Below are 21958 nucleotides of genomic sequence, written 5' to 3'. Positions count from 1 at the left end.
ACGTGTTTATTAATACTACTACACTCCTGGAATATACAATAATCTCTATTGTACTCCAGCTAAAGAATATCATGAAACAATTTTCGTAACACTACTGTCTAACTTAAAATGGGTAAGTATCATTCTGTCGTCAGAATGAAAAAAAAAACTTCTTCAAACTAACATAGCTTATCGTTGAAAAATCAATTACATCGATGTAACTTGTAACCTACACTTTGATACGAGTTAAAAATAAAATGTGTCTAACGTTTATTTCGATTGAGATATTTTAATAACTTTTAAGAACGATGGTTATTTGATCTTGTTAAGTGTGTTTCTTTAAGAGGATTACATTTTAATTAATTATCACTAACGTTTACGATATAAATGTACTTTTTATAACGGTCTGTCGAAGAAAAATCCCAAAAAAAAGAAAAAAAAAACGAACATACACTGTAAAGGTGATATTGTAAATAAAAGAAATTAGTGTATCTGTCCTTGTCGAATAACAAAAATAACCGCTTATTCTTGTTGGGTTTGGTTGTTACGCTGCTGTTTATTTATTTTCACGACGGTTTGAACGAGTGCCTTTGAAGTGCATTGAAAACGATAATACCAAACGAATATTTTTTGTTAGTGAGTTCTTCCCCCCCCCCCCCCCCCCCTCCTATAATTTTAGTTGTTTATCATTTTAAATAATTACAATAAGGTCTATTAGGTGTTCGTCCAGAACTAAATGGATAAACACGTATGTTAAGTAATTGATATCTTGATTATTAAAAAGCAAAATGTTTATTTCAAATGTCAAAGGTATATAATATTTTGAATAAAAAATTGACAACAGATTTCTCAAGTTCCGCCACGGTTTCTCCTCTTAATTTATTTCTATTTTCGCTCCCCGTTTTATTCGATAGAATTCTCGAGTCGACACTCTTACAATATCTGCTCTCGCTTTTATATCAATACAACATTCCCGACCGACTAATTAAGCTTCATTAGAATCTACGAATCGACTCCATCTGCGATGGAACGTATACAATTATAGATGAACATTATCAGCGCAACAGCTACCGTGGCGTGCAGTGTAATTGCACAGTTCGCTATTTAATATTTCATTCTAATAGAACAACACTCGCGAATTCCTCGGAGTTGTCAGATCTCTGCGCCATCAGTGTCCGCCGAGGCGCCAATCGCGAATCCAGAGCAAATTAATTCCATTAGCGAACGCTCGTTCCGTTGAAACAGCGATTCCCGTCGCGTCGCGAAGACGAATGTCCTCGGCGTTCGTTTCTCTACGAGGATGACACGCAAAGTGTGCTCGCCTTCCGTTTACTCGATGTTCCTGCTGTTCTGGCTGCTGTTCAAAGTGCTCGGTCTCGCGACAGCCTCTTTGCGGAGCGGCGACTCGAAGAGCAAACAGTCCGCGCGACTGTCGTTCGCGACCAGACCCTTGGGGACGATTTACAACGTGCTCCTCTGCTGCGCGATTCTCGTCTCGAGTCTGTTCAGTATTCCGGCGTTGTACATTTACGAGTACGCCAACAAATCCTCGACGACGACGGTCATAGAAAAGATCCAAGGTATATCCGGATATCTGATGATCCTCGGCATTCTGCTGTATTACTGCGTGAACCAGCCCACCATCAAGAGTATCGGCAACTGCTTGATCCGCGTCGAGGGGAAGCTGCGTCTCCTGCGGTACTCGATCGATCACAAGCGGATCGTATGGATTCTGACGATCGTCTACGTTCTCCACATAGTTTTGTTCTTCGTCACCCTGGTCACCCAGCACGTGGCTTTCCTGGATAATCCGCTCATCTGGTTCACGGACGTGTTCCCCACGACCTTGGCGAACTGGCTGCTCATTCAGTATTTCTCGGTGATCAGCCTGATGAAGATGAACTTCGTGTGCGCGAACCACGTCCTGCGAAACCTTTGCAGCAGCTCGCACGCGGCGGACAGCTACGCGAAGTACCTCTGCCGATCTCGACGCGTGTTCGTCAACAGCTCCACCATTCAGTCTCTCCTTCAGCTGAGGAACATTTACGACGACCTGTTCGACGTCTCCAAGGAGATCTCGGACTTTTATTCGCTACCGATTCTGATCGGCATCCCGTTTCTCTTTTATACGTTGCTGTACAACTTTTACTATCTGCTGCAGCCGTTGATCATCGATCACGAGTCCCTGGAGCTGCTGTCGTTCGTCAACACCGTCATCTGGATCATGTTTCTGATTTATCCTATCGGACTGCTGACCGTCGAGGTCACCAATCTGCTGAACGAGGTAGGGTTGTATCAGTGGCTACAAATATTCCTTGGCTGTGTACCGTTCGAGCGTTTCTGAAATCCTGGTGGCCTCTGGGAATTCCTATAACGCGGGGGAAGACTGAAAAACCATTAGCTTGATATATATAGATCATATATATATATATATAGATCACACGTTTTCTCCATTTCCCTGACCTTGAACGACCTTGAGTCATAAGTAGTTGAATTCGTCTTAAAACGCACTGTTTGATGGATGAAAAAACCTATCATTCCATTTAAAAAAAAAAATATATATATATATATATATATATAGATATATATAGATATATATAGATATAATATATATATATATAGATCACACGTTTTCTCCATTTCCCTGCAAGTGTGACCTTGAACGACCTTGAGTCATAGATCGTTGAATTCGTCTTAAAACGCACTGTTTGATGGTGGATGAAAAAACGTATCATTCCATTTAAAAAAAGAAAGTTGACCTTCACGTCACCTTGGAATGTCCACCACATTTTCGGAGATATTCGACTGTAACGCTTTATAAAAATGGACGACTACAGCCGTCGTTCGCGGCAATGGGTTAAAAATCGAATTGCTCTCCGCATTGGGAACCAGTGTACCGCGAGCGGAAAGTTCATTATATTTTTCCTTGCAGGTGGAGAAAATCGGGATCCTCGTGCACTCGTTGCTGAAGTGCGCGATCAACGGGGAAACGAAGTCAGAGGTAAAGCGATACCAACGCGAAAAATCATTTAACATGTTAAACGCCACGAAAATCTTGACCGTTTCCCCATAGAGTTATTCTTTCGTAGCAAAGGTTTAGTTAAAGTACTAAATATTCAGCTTTATAGTTTTGTTATATTAACCCTTTGCACTCGGGAGGTGACTCTCACCACTTGGTTTACCACAGTAAAACAACAAAGTCTGATATTTCACGTTGAACTTTGTATAACGCCTCAAATTGAAATATTGGAAATAAACTATCTTTGTCGCTCAACGTATTTGTGATTTCCCTTAGAGTTCCAAAGAATATCGTCTTTGTCGAAAAACATTAAATACTTCCAGTGAGAAATTTCCGAGTGCAAAGGGTTAAATCAAGTGTTGACTCTCAGTCACCGCTCGAGTGCAAAGGTTTAAAACGTTCTCGGCTGTCCGAGACTCTCGCACACGCGCGCAGAGACCGACACAGACACGCTTCTTCCAGCTGAAGCAATTCTCGCTCCAGTTGCTCCATCGGAAAATTAAGTTCACCTCTTACGGGTACTTCAGTCTGGACAACTCGATGTTCCTATCGGTGAGCGAGCGTGGCATCGATCGGCGATCCGTCTCGATCGCGGTAAACAACGTTCGGAATTTCTCTTCAGATGCTGGGCTCGATGTCGGCGTACCTGATCATCCTGCTCCAATTTCAGCTGGGCAGCTCGGTGAACAGCTGCAACTGCACCGAGTCGGAGGCGACGCTGGAAAACGAGACGCTCGCGACGGGGGTGTCTCTCAGGGTGAGAAATCAATGGACAACCAGCGGTGTACGGTCCTTCGAATCAGAATTTATCAATAGCGTCGTTTAAATAGGACTAATGTACATCGATTTGCATGCACGGCAGCGAATTACACGAGTGCGACTGATTAAATACCTTCTCGCTCGCAACCTGTCTCTCTCTCTCTCTCTCTCTCTCTCCGTTCACTCGTATGTACAAACACGCGTGGTCTCGTAAGTACGGTGCGATTAACGCTAGGTTTACGGTCGTTTATTCTGCTATTCCTAGAAAACTCAATATTCGTTCAGATCTTGGAAATTAAAGTCTACGATAGACGATTAGGATGAATATTCACGTCATCGATCAAAATCGACGTAAACACTTCATAAATAATATTTATCAAATTCGACACGCGTCAAATTTCCGTAAACCTAGTGTTAAACGCGTGGTAACGTTCCTATGTACAGGGTGTTTCAAAATATCTCACGATCGCAGCGTGGTTCCACGCGTTCCGAAAAGTCTGAGGAAGCGACAATGTTCTGACCTTGAAGAACAACGGATGACACGAATGTCATCGACACGGTGGTCGTGGCGTATGTTTTTGAAACATCCTGTACAGAGTTTCCATACGATATCGTTTGTTTAAAGGAGGTTGCCCGTTACGAGAGCGGAAACGACGCCGGATACTCGGACGAGATCTCCGCCGGATCGTTCAGCACGCGAACATCTTTTCATCTTACGCCATTGAGCTTCTCCTATTCGCCGTGAGTATACGAAACATGTGTACCAAGTACGCTACATCGATACTATTACGATCAAGCACGCCCGCGATCTCGCTTGTCGGCAGACGTTTCTGTCGTCGACGAATCCTCGACGGTATCCCGTTGCGATTGCTACGCTATGCTATCGGTTCGCGCGAAAGTCCTCGCCGATTTCGATTGAACGGTTTTGTGGCGATGTCGAAGTGGGAATGTGTGATCGGTAACGAGGGGAATTATGTGGTCGGTTAACACGCTGAATTTTCCGTTCAGACCGAAAATGAATTCTCATTGAAAAACGGAGAACTTTTTAGAAATTTATTGTAGAGTCAAAGATAGGTATTTCGATATCATGTATACTGCGGTTATTTAATTTTAATTGACTGTAAAAATGTGGGTCGTATACGCCCCATGCGGCCTGAAGGGAAAGTTTCAAAAAAATCCAGCACGGAACGTGTTAATAGAAAATACTTCTGTTGAATTTGAGCTCCTTTTCTTCACCCTTTGACTTAGAACAACGTGTTAGACTCGTGGTGGAGGATTTAAAGAGTTTGACCCTTTATGGACGAAGATTCTTTGAATTTACCTTATTAATTTACCTAATCGAATTTACCTGATTTATTTATCTTTGAAATGTACGAAACAGCCGAAGCCGAAAAGATTAGATTAGAATACATCCTCCGAATCCCCAACGCCCCTGAATTCGGTTTCTTTTCCTACGCGAGTATCGATTCTTTTAGGAATAATAGAATGAAGTGTGCAATGAATGCCCGTAAACCTAGTGTTAAAATGGGGCGAAACCGGTTAAATCGGCAAGAACCTTCGCGCGCACCTGATGCATCTTGACGATAAGGCTAGGCCCGGTAAACGGTATTCGACAGACGCGCGCGTTCTCGCATTAACATTTCTCGTAGAAAATTGTGGCCAGAGATCGGAACGATTTCTTTCTTTCGGAATTATGCAAATGGAAAATATACATTATATATTTATGTATGTATATAATATTCTTTGTCGGAATACCGCGCGACGTTCAATCGACCGCGTCTCCAGTCTAATCACAACCGATACTATACTATAGCGGCGATTGTAGCCCGTTTAAAGCCTATCTCTTCTTGACTATGCACCGATATGATCCGCCTAAGACGCCCGCCCACGCGTTCCAACGGGTCATTACCGTTTCCGTTGTTGCTGTTCTTCTATGAAAAATACTGGTGTCGTATGCGCGGACTTGTCTTCGCGAGGGTTGCATTGAAATCACCTTGAACGTCCCGACAAAAATTCGAAACTATCGCTGACCCTTTGCACTCGGTGACCGTCACTCGATTTGACGTGAAAATTATAAAATTTGATACTCAATGTCAAAGATGTAGTGTAATTATATATGAGATATAGAAGCGAAACAGTTCTATCGCTCGATATAGTAAAATTTCTAATCAACGTTCGATTGGACAATTGCGAATGCGTTTGTAAATACTTTCGAGTGGGATTAATTAACCCTTTGCGCTCGAGAATATTCATTATTTTCAAATGAAATATCAATGTTACTTTTGACAACTGACATAAAGAAATACCTTGCATAAATTAAATGACGGAACTATTTTATTCCGATGTTTCATGCGTTGTATATAAAAGTTTAATATTGAATTTTAAATTTCATAATTTCCTTGGATCGAATCGAATGGCACCCTCGAGCGCGAAGGATTAATATTGCCGCCATCTTTGAAAGACGTTCAGATTTACCGAATAGTATTTTCTTCTATTTGCTCAATGTAATGATATCTTAATGCACGAATAAATACGATAAATAAATAGAAATGTCATTGGAAGATGACAGGAAGTTTTAAACAACGAGCGACGAAAAATTTGTTTCATCCTACCCATAAAGAACGAGAAGATTTTGTCAGCAATTCACAGAAATAACGACGCGCAATGTTTAAACTTGTATATACGAATGCTTCAGTTCTTTCGCGACGAGAATTAACTCGTGACTCGTTTCAGTTTCATTTCTTCAATATTTTGTTTTGATCCGTTCAGTCGAATAGAATATTACAACTGAGGTCGTCACCGAAGTAAATGCTGGTACTAATGTTGCAATTAACTAGCAGGCGATTTTTATAAGTTTTTCGAAACTTTTCTTATATTCCAAATATCAAAGTACTTGGTAAACCAGTAATTCTCAAATTAAAAGGGTAGAGAGCACTATGCTCTTATTTTTTAACCCCTTGACCTACAATAACGGGTTAGACTCGTGGTGAAGATTTTCAATATGATTCAACAAATATTACTCAGTTGATTCGAAATCAAAGTGAATATTATTCCTCTGTAATCAACTATTTATACTTAAAAGGAAATATAGGCATAACATAGAATTTTTCTCTTTTTCCAATAAATTATTAACGACAGCAGCCGTATCGACCAGAGTTGAGAAATATATCATAGGCCAAGGGGTTAGAAACCCCCAGGCTCAATCTACAGGCCAGTCCTGTACGTCAGTGATTTTTTTATCCTCAAAATGTTCACTCGACGGCGTAAAAGTACAATTGAAAGTAACGAAAGTAGTGAGTTTTAGAAGAAGAGTTATAAATAAAGTTTCATCGAGTTCAGACTTGGATATGGAGGACGTGTAATGTGTATATTTTCAATATTTTTATGTTGCACATCCTATATTTATATTTCAGTACTCATTCCATTGAATTCCTTTTAAAAATCCAACTGAACCTCCTATTAATTTGAACAAGAACTTGGACAAACGTGTTAAAAGAAAAATCACCGAAATAAACGCTGGTAGCGAACGTGTCAAGGAACCATCGTCAGCGATTTCACCGCAACCCGTCGAGTTTGTAGGCGTGTACAGCGAATTACCTTGTATATACAAAACACACACGCGCGAGCGATCGCCTTGTCCCTCGCTTACTTCCCTACTCGGTATCGGCACAGGAGTATGTCCTTAAACATTACACCGGACGAGGTTCGCTAAAATATCTCCCGTCCACGTGACACGGTCGCAGAGCGAACGGTTGCTCTAACACTTTCTTAGAAAATACATACGTTGCATCGCCAACGAATTTATCGCGCTGCCCTCGAACCGATTTGAGAAGCCTCGGAGGTTCGTTCTCGATACGCGACAACCAGGTAACGTGAGATCTGAAAAATATTCTTTTCTCGTTTCCCGTTTCCTCGATCGATCGATCGGCCGTCGAGTGGAAACCGGCGAAGACGAGAATGTCGTCCGTTTCTCGATTCTGCCGCCTGAAAGACTGCAGCTGCGGCCATCTTGTCGCTCGGCTCGGGATCTCGATTAAAAAACGCGGGAAACCTTGTCGTCGAGGATTTCAGCGTACGCGTGGGAAAACGGTGACAACGTTGTCGGGTCTGGCCGGTGTTCGAGAGTTTTTCTGGACGATTGTTCCTCAAGTAGGAGTATAAAAACGAATCGAGGCGGAGAAACACGTTTATCGCGCGATCGCTCGTTGGTACGTTCGCTACCAGCGTTTATTTCGACGAGGACGTCCTCAATTGTATTTTATTCGATCCAATACATATAAACAAAATATTTAAAAAATGAAAGTGAAATAAGTTATTGAGTTCTTAAATATAATGCCATAGTTTATAACTTTAAATAATAATATCTATAAGATTAATTTCATTTGCTTTATGTAAAATATGAGGTTGAAAAAATGAAACTGGAACAAGTTATTGAGTTCCTAAATATAATGCCGTAGCTTATAACTTTAAATAATAATATCTGTAAGATTAATTTCATTTGCTTTATGTAAAATATAAAATTTTGCCTGTCACAAACATGTCACGCTGGTAGCGAACGTTTCAGACAGCGGAACTGTCCGCAAAAGTGTTTCAAGATAATCCGAAGAAACAATAAAATTATTGTACAGTTCATCCTGTCGTTCCTAGAGAAATTGACGTTCGTTCCCTTAAAACTAAACAATTGGAATACACGTCTTTGCGGACGAAGATTCTTCAGAGAACACTCTTCAAGTTTTACGTTTTAAGTTTCAAATTTTAACTTTCAAACTTTCAACTTTCAACTTTCAACTTTCAACTTTCAACTTTCATACTTTCACACCTTCAAATCTTCAAATCTTCAAAGCTTCAAACTTTCATATTTTCAAATCTTCTAACATTCAAGCTTTGAAATCTTCAAATCTTCTAACATTGAAGCTTTGAAATCTTCAAATCTTCAAATCTTCAAATCTTCAAATCTTCCAAAAGCAAATCTTTCAAAGCAACTCAATATTCGAAATATGAAAGTTCTCGGCAAAACGTTGACATTCGTCCGCAAAGGGTTAAATGCTCGATAATTCTAGTGTCAAATCGTTTCGCAAACCTAGAGCCAAGAACTCGAAAACAAAATAACAATAATTTACACCCTATTCGCCCGATAAACGCGTCAATCCGCCGTAGAACCTAATCATCCCCCATCCACACCGACCAGCTTTTCCCATTCGCTTCTCCCTTCGTTTCCTCCGCGAGATTCCTCGGTTCGACGCGTCGTTGAAAGGGGTTTCTTTGGCATGTCGGTTACGGGTAAAAACGGGTACGTAAGCTAATCTCGATTCAGATTAAGAGATATACACGGGTAATCGCACACTGGCCGGCGCGAGGCTCGAGACCCGCCGGGATCTACGACACGCTACGTGTTCAATTCTCGAACGGTGTGCGTTTCACTTGTTTTTCTCTCTTCTTCTATGTTTCCCTCTCCCCTCCCATCCGTCGCGATGCTATCCGCCAGCGGCACTCGTTAATTACACTCGATCGGGATAAGATAGCCTTCCCGCGCGACTTTATGCGCTACAAAATAAAAAATCAATTGTCTGTCGCGGATCGGCGTGTCTCCTTTCCTCGTCCAGTTTGAATTCTCCTTCTCTTCTGGGATTCCAGCGGCGATCAGAGAACTCGGCGGAACCGTGATTTACGTGACGAATCGGGAAGCTCCTCGATCGTTCTCGATCGCGAACCGATCTCGTGGACCGTTAAACTGAAGTCTCGGCCGACGTCGTGCCGTTCACAGTCAACGGGCTGATGCTCTCCTTCGATCGTATCAAGTCTACCTGGAATTATCCAATCGAATATGTAGCGTGGTTTTCTTTGAATTCTTCGATTCTCGAGCAAATTCGTACGAACGAGCGACGATTACAAGTTCAAGGTGCATAGCAAAAATCGAAGCAGTTGTTTGGGTTGAGCTCTTCACCTTAACGCTGGAACTATGGCGAGTTAACCCCTTGCACTATTTTCACGAGTCTGACTCACGATGAAAATTTTCGGTCAAATTTGAATATCACGAGTCGACTTGCACTATTTTCACGAGTCCGACTCACGATGAAAATTTTCGGCCAAACTTGAATATCACGAGTCAGGCTCGTCGTTTATTTTCATGGCAAACATGAATATCATGTTAGCACGTTGAATGCTATAGTTTTTATAGAATACAGTTCATTCGATGAAACGATTATTTGAAAACATTTCTGTATTTTAATGTTATATAATGTAACATTTAAATAGAACGTGTAATAATGCAATTCAATCGAGTGATTTCGTATTATGTTTCTTCCGTTTTGTATATTTTCAAATGCGGCGTTCAACGTGTTAACCCTTTGCACTCCAAAAATTTGTTACCAGAAATATTCAATTTATTTTTATGAGATATAGATGATTTTTCAACTAACTTAATGAGGAATCAAATATTGTAATATATATTCTTATATTTAATATAATATTTAATTTAATATGATATTTTTATATTTAAAATAAAATTTAAAACTAACTTAATGTTGAATACGAAATTTTACAATTTTGATGCACCAATCGATAGGCACCTTTGGAGTGCAAAATGTTGTTACAAGTTTCTGTATCATCAGTTTTCTTAAGCGAAGATGAGACCAACAGATTAATATTAACCCTTTGAACTCTGTAGGCTCCAATACTGCACCAGTTCTAATATCAAATATTTTAATGAATCTTGAAACTACCCTAAAATCAATCGATTTTCCACACATCCGAATTTCACTAACAAGGGAAATAAAAGATCGAAGAACTGTTATATTTCTAATTTACTAATTTTCAAAATGAAAATTAGTTGCAGTTGCTGTTAGATTACGAAACCTGGAGTGCTAAGGGTTAAAAACAGAGAAGTTTGATAGTTCTAGCGTTAATTATTCGAAGATGTTGGTTGGAGTTTGAATTATTTAAAATAAATGGAGGTGAATGACGGTTCCTTCGTTTTCAACAGGTTGCATCGTTCAATCGTGATTTCTTTTCACGCATGCTAGACGACGCTGCAGTGCAGTGGCGCGTTAAGAGGGGACCATGCGAGAAATAGTCGGGAATTGGATCAATGACGAGGGAAATTGAAATTGGATATATTTTCCTTTTTAGCGGTCGTCGTTGTTGTTCGGGGGATTTCTATCTACGACGACTCAACCGCAGGGTACCGTGCAGCCCCCTTTCATAGTCTTACTCACAGTAGCGTACAGGGGTTAAGTTGCATGCCGGTGTATTGGTGCTCTTGCTCTGTGTGTCTTGCCATGTGAATTATCGGATTGGTGATGGTGGTTAGAATTTAGAGTCATTTACGTGTGTCACCTTGATAGAGATCCCACTGTCATCCTCGTCCTCCTCGGTCATCGTGGTCAGTCTCGTCGTCTCGTCGGCCATCAACGAGCTATCCTTTTTCGAGTGCTTCTTTTGCTTCGACGTGCTGACGTGGCATTTGGAATTTGAAAATTTATTTATTTGAAGGTTTGAAAGTTTCAAGATTTTAAGGTTTAGGGGATTCGAGGTTTCAAAGTTTCAAGATTTCAAGATTTCAAGATTTCGAGATTTCAAGATTTCAAGATTTGAAAGTTTGAAAATTTGAAGCTTTGAAAATTTGAAGATCTGAAGATTCCAAGGTTTCAAGATTTCAAAATTTCAAAATTTCAAGATTTCGAGATTTCAAGATTTCAAGATTTCAAGATTTCAAGATTTCAAGATTTCAAGATTTCAAGATTTCAAGATTTCAAGATTTCAAGATTTCGAGATTTCAAGATTTCGAGATTTCTAGATTTCGAGATTTCAAGATTTCAATATTTCAAGATTTCGAGATTTCAAGATTTGAAAGTTTGAAAATTTGAAAATTTGAAAGTTTGAATGTTAGAAAATTTGAAAATTTGAAGATTTGAAGGTTTGAAAATTTAGTGATCTGAAGATTTGAAAATTTGAAGCTTTGAAAATTTGAAGATCTGAAGATTCCAAGATTTCAAGATTTCAAAGCTTGACTGTTAGAAGATTTGAAGATTTGAAAGTTTGAAAGTTTGAAGGTTTGAAAGTTTGAAAGTTTGAAAGTCAGAAAAATTTGAAACTTAAAACTTAAAAGTTGAAATTTCAACTATTCGTTTCCAGATTCCACATTCGATCAAAAATATAGTTTCCTTCTTCCTCCAACCGATACATACTTGATCAACTTGGTCTGCTTCGGCTTCTCGTTCCCCTCGTTGACCTGTTGCCAGATCCCCGTCTTGTTCACCTCCTCGCTGATATTGATGCTCGTCACGGGGATCCTCATAATATTCCCGTTCGCCAACGAGATCTGTATGTTACCCGCGGTCGTCCCGTATCCCGTCGATTCGTTATGCTCCTGCAGAACACATCGTCGAATTAATTCACGAACCGGCTGCCAGTTTCAATAATCGGTTACGAAAAGCCTCAAGCCATGCATCGAGCTGAGCGAAAACTCTCTCTCTCTCGACATACGTCGTCGATAGAGCTCGAGCAACAACGAACTTGGACGCCAATCGATCGACATCGATCGAATCAAACGATCACCATACCATTCCCATAAAAAAAACAAACAATCATCACTCGAATCTCAATAAATAAAAAATTCAAACACTCTTCGATCGATGACTCGACAATCCAAAGCTTCGTCGCCACATTCGCAAACGGATGTATCGCAGTGATCGACATTCGGATGTTAAACGTAATGACAGTGTGATCTTCAGCGGGGATGTATATATAATATGAACTTGAAAATTACATTCCTCGTGTGCTGAGGAACTAAGGACGTGCACATGTGGTCACGTACCAAAAATGACAGCCACAGGACTCGATGACGACTGCTACCTTTTTGCCTCCGGCCTCTCATTTCCTTATCGATCATTTTTCCCCCTGTCTCCCTGTGTTTTCAACCCATTCGCTACCAATGCATAATTAAACACTTCGAAATTTCAAATTCCTAACGCGATTCCTCGTTATATTTCAAACTAACATAAAATCAATCGACAAATCAAATCACATACTGTACGACAGCGAATGCGTTGAAATAAGATTCGTCATTGTTATGAAAGAACAAGCAACATTGTATAGAACGCTCAAAATGTTCATGACAGTGACCGCGTGAACCCCCACCCTTTCGCCAGCAAGAACAACCTATTCGAATTTGTTAGTCACACTGGATTCAATCGAGACTTGTCATTGTGTACAGACCTTGTGTCGCTAGCACCCATCCTGTCTGACCAACAACGGTCTACTCTACTTCTGCCGCGTGACGGAATTTCAGACGTATCGTGCGTAGATTGTAGGTATTAGAACAGTGTCGGTTGTGTTCGGATGCTGCGCAAGGGAACAGTCTGGGTTTACAGAGAGATTTTGGTGTGTGTTTTCAAAGAATAATGTATTTCCAAATAGGTTTCGAAGACGGGTAATCCAAAGTGTTCGACGGTACACATCGTGTGTCGAAGGGTAGGCGTGTTGTCGCGATGAGGTGACAATGATATCGTATACCAGAGTTGGGCAGGCGATCGATTCAATTTCGAGTTCAGTTTGTTAACGGCAATTAACGACTAAATTAGTGGTTATCGTTGGTCGTTGATTGCGATTATTAATCGGATCCCTCGTAATTGCGGCGATTACGGATTAAACTCGCAGTTCGATCGTTAGTTAAACTTAATCACTGATCAACTACCGACACTTTCGTCATTGAATCTTTTGTATCATCGATTAACCCTTTGCACTCCGAACTTCCATCTTTCTCGACAACTCTATTATTATATTTTATTTGAAATGCATTTGAGAATAGTTCGTAGAGAGCACTGTAAATCCTCCTTACTAATATTGAGAATAACATAATTTATTTTAAAAATCTTAACAAAGTCAGAGCTGTGAAACTCATAGGAGTGCAAAGGATTAAATCATGCGATACTCCAATGAATTCTCCTTTGTTAACCCTTTGCACTCGAGAGGCGACTCCTAGTCGCCAGATGATCTGATACAGGAAAATTATAAACTTTTATATTTACCATTAACCTTTGTGTATTGCATCGATACGTGAAACATCGAAAGAAAACAGCTTTACCTAATTCATGTATGATTCCTCGTTAAACTCATTTTAAAGAATCTCGTCTACATCTAATTAGAAAATACAGAATACTTCAAGTGGAAAACTGTCGAGTGCGAAGGGTTAACGATCGACGATTATTGTCATTAAGTCAAAGATTTCTCGAGAGTCAATCGACTAATCGAACTAAAACCTTCCACGGATTAATACCCAACTCCATCGTAACTTGGCCACGTTCCAACGCGTTCGCAGTAACTTTTCTCTACCTCGTCCGTTTAGGCCGAGCATAAATCGAAGATCGTGACACGAACGATCTCTCGTCGACGCGAACATTCTCGACAGTAAATACCGTGAGCGTGTACGATCCGCTATCGCTCTAACTCAGTGTTACTCACAGGCGGTACAAGCTTATCTGCGAAAGTGTCCGAGACAATAAAACGTTGCATTGTTTAGAGAACAATGAAACGGCGGCGCAAGAATCGTTCGTATAATTAATACTGGTCGGACCGGCGACCGGTTCGGTCTCGCGGTCGTGTGAATTTCTATTTGGCACTCGCGGGAACGTGTCTGCGCGAACGAATCCATCTTGGTCGGGATTGTGCGGATCGCGCCTCCTCGCAGACACAAACGGAGACGATGGGAACTTTTCGTTTCGCACAGACGGTCATTGTTACTTTGCTACGTCCAGGGACGGACAGACTGTTATTGCTTTTGGTCGGAAGAAGATTAACAATAATAACAACGAATAACGGCAACGATGACGTCGACGACGACGACTCTCTTTCCTATGGTCCACTAGCGCAGCGGTTCTCAACTTATAAACCGCGACCCAAAAGTCGCTGTTCCTTCTCTTCAACGAGACACGAACGATTTTCAGATACGATCACGTAAGTCTACGTTGTAACACACATTTTACATTAGATTCTCTATCGAACATCGGACAATATAAAATAAGTTACAATAACATGTTTATTGTCTGTTTTAGATATTGGATCGTTCCCTTTAACCGTTTGACTGCTGAGTTCGGCTGTTTTGCCAAAATTGCGAAGAGTGCGATCCTTTTTTGTTCAAAATTAATTTGCTCTATTTGTAAAAAGGGAATTCACGCGCTTTGTATAGCAAACTCGTGTAAAGGATCATAAAAAATTATTTGCGTTAATTCGAGTGAATTATAAGTGCTTTTTACTAATTCTATCCACAAACTGAATTAAAACAAATTTAAGTAAGTAAATGGTATTTTTAAAAATTGTTGTTGCAATATAAGAGTTTATTCTATGAAAAGTGTTTTCAATTTTGGAAAAAATCCGTCAGCAGCCAAACGGTTAACGAGACGATTCTCAGATACATGTAACGATCTCTAGATTGTAACACACATTTTACATTAGATTTTCTATTAAATATCAGCGGGATAATATGAAATGAGTTATAAATAACATATTTATTGTTTTGGATACTGGGTCAGAGACTTCTCTAGACGATTACACGTTTCGTATTATAATTTAACAAGGATATCTTCAGCGAGATACTGATAAAGTTCGAGATAACTGTTTATCTCCGTTTGGGTCGCGAATGGGAAAGGTTAAGAACCGCTGTCCCAGCGAGACGTCTCAAGCTGCTCTGACGCGATCGACGATCAAGATACCTAGTTCCTTGCGTTTCTGTCGAAACGGTGGCTCGTCGTAGTCGCAGACGGTCACAGTGACCACGGGGCAAATGTTCGCCACGCGGTCACTTCTCGCGTGCTATTTACGACCAACGATCGCGTTTAGTATTCGTCTCACGTAGCTAACCTCGCCACTCTCGAGCTGGCGAAGATCGTCCGCGTGCTTCTTGCTCGGTTCCGGCATCACGTCGTCCAGGATCTTCAGCTCGCGCTGCGTGAACATTAGGTCCAGCGATTTCCTTATACCGATCATCACCACCAGCTGCGGAAGGGAAACTTCGGTCAGTTTGAAGATCGTCGACGGTATACTCTTTTTAACACATTGCGCGCCGGCTCCGCGATAATGCGGGATTTTTAGTCTATCGTTTAATTGCTAATCCTACGTTCATATAACATTTAGATTAGAAAGAGCTATTCCGTCGATTCAGGATTGTAACTGCTATTACAACTGAAAATTTGATTAACAAATCCGTGTTGATTCCTACTTATTTCGAGTTCTAGAAACTAAAGTATGCGCTAATTTATTTTATAATTCTCCATAAGAGTATTGATACAATTTTAACCCTTTGCATTCCATAGGCGCCTCTCAGTCGCGAAACGATTTGATACAGCAAAATTATGAAGTATAACGTTTAATATTAAGTTTCGTATGACATGTTAGTATGTGAAACGTTCGACTAAAACAGCCTCTTTTAATTTATGTACGATTCCTCGATAAGTTAGTTTCAAGGAATGTCGACTATGCTTCATCAGAAAGAAGAGAAAGCAGAAAAAGAGAAGAAGAACACTCTCGAAGTGCAAAGAGTTAATAACAAAACCTAGGAACTTTCAGATAGGTCATTCTGAACCATCTCAGACGCTATTCTCACCATCAGAGGGAAGAGGATGGAAGTACTGCTGAATGATTTGATGATCCAGAGGCACGCCAGGCAAGCCAGTTGTATCGCCGTGAACAGGTGGACGCGTTTCAGCGGTACCTAAACGACAATCAAAAATGAACGACAAAGCTCACCGAATTATATCAGGCGACGATCATCGAATTCTACGTTACCTGTCGAAGGAACATGTAGTCTGGTTGATACTTGACCGGCATCAGCATGATCAGGATCCTGTCGAAGAACTGGAGGCCTTTCAGAGATGCCACGCCCATGTAGAGGAAGACACCGAACAGGACCGGCATGGGTATGTGTCTGAGCATCGGCGTCAACAGGACCGAGCAGCCGATCATCAGGAAAATCAGGATGTGGGTGAGCCGTTGTTCTCGGACGCCGAGGAACTGCGGCTTCTCGCCGGGCGCGGCGCATTCGGACTCCAGCTTCAGCGAGTTCACGTGGTTGATCGAGAGCACGGTCGCTGCGACGAACCACGGCAGACCCATCACCGAGCAGATCTCGATCAGGATCGCGAGGATGAACAGGTCTAGATGGTAGCCGCACCCTTTCTGCGGAGAATCGTCTCCAACGATCATTACGCGTACGACCGGTAGTATACTGTCAAATGTGAGGAAGCTGGCGCTCGCTACTAACACGTTAACGCGTTCCGTGCCACGTGCACCACATGTGGTACACGCCAATTTTTGTAAGAAAATATTTTTAATGTGAACAGTTACAAAGCAGTGAGAACATAAAGAAACAATATCAAAATACATAAAAATGACCAAAAACCTGAATATATCTAATTATTCTATTGAAAAAGTCAATACAGTTCATAAGCAAAATATAACCGAAGTTCCCGTGGCACGGAACATGTTAACTGTGTTCGACGAGTATACACGTCATCGTAAAGCTTGACACGATACTAATTCTTTCAGCGATGAATTCTTCATTTTTTCACTGAAATATACTCTAATAAACGTGGTGTGTCTAAAAATATTTAACGTGCATTCGTCCTGCGTTCGACGAGTACACGCTCCATTTTTTCATTTTATTGCGCGCAGAACCAGAGGTTTCTCCAACTAAATTCCACAGTTAACTGGTTAAATAACTTTGAATATTTCGCTTTCGCGGTATTCTATATTGCCCCGCATTTGAAAACTTGAAATGGCTAATGGAAGTGCCAGCACGGATTAACCTCTCAGGCACGACGCGCCACTATAGTGGCTTTCGCGATCACCCATTTAGACTAGCCGAAAAACATTTTCCATTCTATTGTAAGTCCAAAACATCTGGAACAGCGTTCCGAAATTGTATCGTATGTTCAAAGAGCGGTACAAGACGAAGATCGCGCTATGAGTGTGAAGATCGTGACGTAGGTTTATGTGTCGTACCGTGCTTTAAAATATATCATGCCCAATTGTATTATTAATTATCAAAGTAAATTGTTAAAGTTAAATTATGCGTATCGTGTCTTTAAGAAAAATTATAATTTAATCATGAAAAACTTTATTCCAATGTACTCGCGTAGAGAACAGTATTGTCCGTCACACATTGTAGCGCTGTATCGTTTACACGTAATTCGTGTTGAGCTCTGCCATACACAAAAACAGCCCCGCACAAAATTCAGCCGTGCCAGCGCGGATTAACTCGTGACCGGTCAACAATGTGTTAACATTCGGTTCTAACTGTACGATTCGCTGAAAGGTTTACACGCATCAGTCGCACCGTATAGCAAAGAGAGCGAAGTGATCCCATAACGTTACGAGCGCCAGTAAAATATCAGTGTGTTTATCGGAAATAGCTTGCCTTCAGCTTGTTCTCTTTCCTATTGACTATCACGGCCGTGATCTGTTGGTCCATGAAGATCAGTATAGTGCCCAGGAGAGCCGGCAGGCTGGCTACAATGGCGCTCCACCATGGATTATTCTGGAAAGGCCAGATCACCCACCCTCGATTGTGCAACGTCGGCTTGAACTCCTCCGGCACCTCCAGCTTCGGCGTCGGTATGTTCACGAAATGATCGAGCGTGCTCATCGAGAAGATCGCGATGATCACTGCGAAATCGCTGACCACCTGTCTGACCTACGATCACGAGCACGGTAACGTTTCACTGTCGATAATGTAACCAACTTTTATTTATATCTCTTATACTTTCATTAAATTAATTATAGAATTATTCATATTCTTTAAGGAAACTCGCGAAACTCAGATTTAACCCTTTCGCTACTACGGATGCCTATAGTCACCGGCTACAAAGATGGAGCCGAAAGTTAAGACAATATAAACAATAACAATAAACAAAACTATGAACACTAATCGTTTCGCTTCTAAAAGCAGTGTCAGTTTTTGAGACAAAAGGGCCCGAAAAAAGCGTTACCTTTGACACGGCAGCGAAAGGGTTAACAACAGAAGTAAAATATATACTTCTGCTTGCCGACTCGCGAGGTCATTCAGCATCATTCACTATCTTAACACTAGAACCGAGCATTTGATACGATTGAAACGTAATGACTATGAATATTGTAGTAATAGATTATTCTCGGTTCCTTCGGACATTCATTATAGTATTTAAATAAAACTATCTTCAAAATCATTTCGAATACTGAATGCTTCGAAGATATCGCTAACGCGAAACAGAAGTTAATTCTAGTGTTAATTCCAAACGTTCGTTCACGCCAAAACTTCTCGAAACAATAGATCCGTTCCGCACACTTTCATTTTATGGGAAGCCCTACGGTAATTTCAAAAAGAAGATCCTCGCAGAGGGAATACCTTGGATGGGAAGAAGAGAGCGTTCTTGAAGTCTTTCAGCTCGACGGATAATAAAAAGGTGCCCATGAACAGTATAACTGACATGAGGAACACATCGGGTATGTAGTGCGGCAGGTTGCACCCGTCGCCCACCAAGGTGCCATTATAGCTCTGAAAGAGGGTTAACGACGTTGCCCATGATATTAAGGGGACAGCCCGAAGGTTTGTAATCTCGCCTAACGAGACGGTCTGCCGGCTACTGTCTCACCTGGCACGCTCCCTGATCCAGCGCCGTCCAATTGACGTTGTCGTAGCTGGACGGCAGAGTGCCGTTCGGCGGCTTGCACCAGCACTCGTAGTCGAACTGGTCGTTCGCGTGTGTATTTATGGGGTACTTCTTGCCTATAGACAACACGTTCTCGATCGCCTAGAACAAGCGGAGCCTATAAAGCCATCGGAACGCGACATTATTAAAAGTTCTCGATCGCTCGGAACGGTTGAGTTCCTCGGAACTGGAGCGTCAGACCAGCCGTCGCTGAACGCGTCGCGGCGACGATGAAATATCTATGATCGCGACGCGATACAGAAGTTTCGCATGGAAGGCCATCGAAAAGAAGGCGTCCGTAACTCGTGACCCAAATGCCGGCGGTATCGCTGATGAAGCGATCCGCGAAGCACAGCGGTTACCATCCAATTAACTCGGATCGGCCGGGAAGGACGCGATTGCATAATTAACGCGATCACGGCCGGGATACTTTCCGAGAGAGCCCGATCGTTCGAGGCCCTTTCAGCGTGCTGGAGGAACTTTGATCGGTTGCTCGATCGAGTACCTTGTAAATGAAGATGAAAGCGATCAGAGTGGCGAAGTTCTCTTCGGTGAATCGCGTGATGTAGCAGACCAAGGCGCTCGCGTCGATCGCCACGAGGATCACTAGGATCAACGTGATCCAGGAGCCGATCCAGAAGCGGAAGGACATGTAGTTCCAGCCTGCCTTTCTGTGGACATTCAATGAACTCGGTTGCGTGGATTGGGTAGGTGTTAAGGGTTTTTAGAGGGAAACTCACTTGCAGAAGTCGTAGACGATCGTCTCGAAGACTAGCACTGGACCGGTCGAACCGAGGATCGTCAATGGCTGCCCGGAAAAGAGGCCGTACCCGACGCCGCATACGAAACCGGACACGAGCGACTCCATGGCGGCCATGTTCTTACCAGTGGCCTCGCCCAGTAGCCCGCCGAACGTGATTATAGGGGACAGGCAGGCGAAGTACAGGAAAATGAAGGACGCCACGCATTGGATCGCCAAGGCGTCTTTGAAGTCGGACAAGTAAAATGGCGCTTTCCTTTTGATGTCGTTGACCAGGCCGCCGAACAGCTTCCCACTCCTGGACAGACCGGACTCCTCCCTTTGCTTCTGCTCGTCCGCTTCCTCGTCCAGATCCTCCTTTGGCTTCTCCTCTTTTGGCCGCTTTCTTACCTCCTAAATCAGGCGCGCTGATCAAATACCTTCTCGAGGAAAATGCGAATGTGGTTTTCTGTGTGGTGGATGGAATTGAATGATGGAATTTGGTTACGTGGTGATCGGTGGATTGTGAGTCTTTGGTGTTTTGAAATTTTGGAGATCTCAAATTTTGGAGGTTTGAAATTTTCTAATTTCTTTGTTATTATGCTTTTAACGTTTTGGAGTTTTAGTTTTCAAGCTTTGAGCTTTCAAACTTTTGAACTTTCAAGCTTTAAAACTTAAAACTGTCAAGATTTCAAGCTTTTAAACTTCTAAGTTTTCAAACTTTCAAGCTTTTAAACTTCTAAGTTTTCAAACTTTCAAGCTTTTAAACTTCAAACTTTTATGTTTTCAAACTTCAATCTTTCGAACTTCCAAGCTTTCAAGCTTTTAAACTTTTAAACTTCCAAGTTTTCAAACTTCCAAACTTTTAATCTTTTATATTTTTAAACTTCCAAACTTTCAAGCATTTAAACTTCCAAGTTTTCAAACTTCCAAACTTTTAAACTTTTATATTTTCAAACTTTCAAGCTTTCAAGCTTTTAAACTTTTAAACTTCCAAGTTTTCAAACTTCCAAACTTTCAAATTTTCAGATTTTCAAATTTTCAGACTTCCAAACTATTACACTATTAAACTTTCATATATTTAAGCTTTCAAAGGTTAAACTCTCATATATTTAAGCTTACAACCTGTTAAACTTCCATATATTTAAACTTTCACATATTTAAGCTTTCAAATATTTAAACTCTCATATATTTAAGCTTACAAACTGTTAAACTTTCATACATTTAAACTTCCCCATATTTAAGCTTTCAAACATTTAAACTCTCATATATGTAACCTTTCGAACTGTCAAACTTCCATATATTTAATCTTTCAAACTGTTAAACTTTCATACATTTAAACTTTCCCATATTTAAGCTTTCAAACATTTAAACTCTCATACATTTAACCTTTCGAACTGTCAAACTTCCATATATTTAATCTCTGAAACTGTTAATCTTTCATACATTTAAACTTTCATATATTAATCCTTTCAAACATTCAAACTCTCGCATCTCCAATCTCCCAAACTCCAATCGCATTCCACCGGAGCACCCGAAAAATCCATCGCATACCTGCGAAGGAATCGCAGCGGGCGGTTCTATCCTAATAGCAGGATCCCACTCGCCGGGCGGCAGGACCGTAACAGCGTCCAGGAACTCGTCGATGCCGGCCAGCAGGTGATTCCTATTCTTCGCTTTGTACGCCACGTCGTGAAACACCTCGTCCGACATCAGCGTGGCCATGGCCCGGCCGATCTCATGGAAACCGGAGATACCTCCCTGCGACGAGTTCCAAGAACA

General features: G+C 41.4%; 2 protein-coding genes across 15 annotated transcripts in view; one reads left to right on the top strand and one right to left on the bottom strand.

Moving 5' to 3' along the window:
* Positions 1-620: 620 nt before the first annotated feature.
* The window catches only part of Ndae1 (Na[+]-driven anion exchanger 1), a 72801-nt gene continuing 51463 nt past the window's right edge, over positions 621-21958 (bottom strand). For 9 of the 13 annotated variants that reach the window (XM_031991060.2, XM_076364984.1, XM_031991058.2 and 6 more), the window contains 12 exons: positions 21731-21937; positions 20178-20590; positions 19943-20108; positions 19381-19539; positions 19134-19283; positions 18168-18443; positions 16538-16927; positions 16356-16463; positions 15614-15748; positions 11944-12125; positions 11084-11207; positions 621-9561 (listed from right to left, as the gene is read on the bottom strand). In XM_031991060.2, the coding sequence (XP_031846920.2) occupies positions 9484-9561; positions 11084-11207; positions 11944-12125; positions 15614-15748; positions 16356-16463; positions 16538-16927; positions 18168-18443; positions 19134-19283; positions 19381-19539; positions 19943-20108; positions 20178-20590; positions 21731-21937 (2388 nt within the window). In that variant the 3' untranslated portion in view covers positions 621-9483. Of the gene's footprint in view, positions 9562-10971; positions 11208-11943; positions 12126-12973; positions 13100-15613; positions 15749-16355; positions 16464-16537; positions 16928-18167; positions 18444-19133; positions 19284-19380; positions 19540-19942; positions 20109-20177; positions 20591-21730; positions 21938-21958 lie in introns of those variants that run through there. The other 4 variants (XR_004236256.2, XM_031991056.2, XM_076364985.1 and 1 more) reach the window with 4 other exon arrangements.
* On the top strand, positions 1280-3824 carry LOC116433209 (putative gustatory receptor 28a). Of its 2 annotated transcripts, XM_031991050.2 has the most exons (4): positions 1280-2263; positions 2912-2980; positions 3461-3550; positions 3621-3824. In XM_031991050.2, exons 1-4 carry the CDS (start codon positions 1280-1282, stop codon positions 3822-3824), a joined length of 1347 nt encoding a protein of 448 aa, XP_031846910.2. The 2 variants fall into 2 exon arrangements, with proteins under 2 accessions (XP_031846910.2, XP_076221123.1); XM_076365008.1 differs by having other exon boundaries at positions 3461-3814.

This window comes from Nomia melanderi, chromosome 2 (assembly GCF_051020985.1).
Source record: "Nomia melanderi isolate GNS246 chromosome 2, iyNomMela1, whole genome shotgun sequence".
Taxonomy (NCBI): domain Eukaryota; kingdom Metazoa; phylum Arthropoda; class Insecta; order Hymenoptera; family Halictidae; genus Nomia; species Nomia melanderi.
This window is presented reverse-complemented; position numbering and strand designations above follow the sequence as displayed.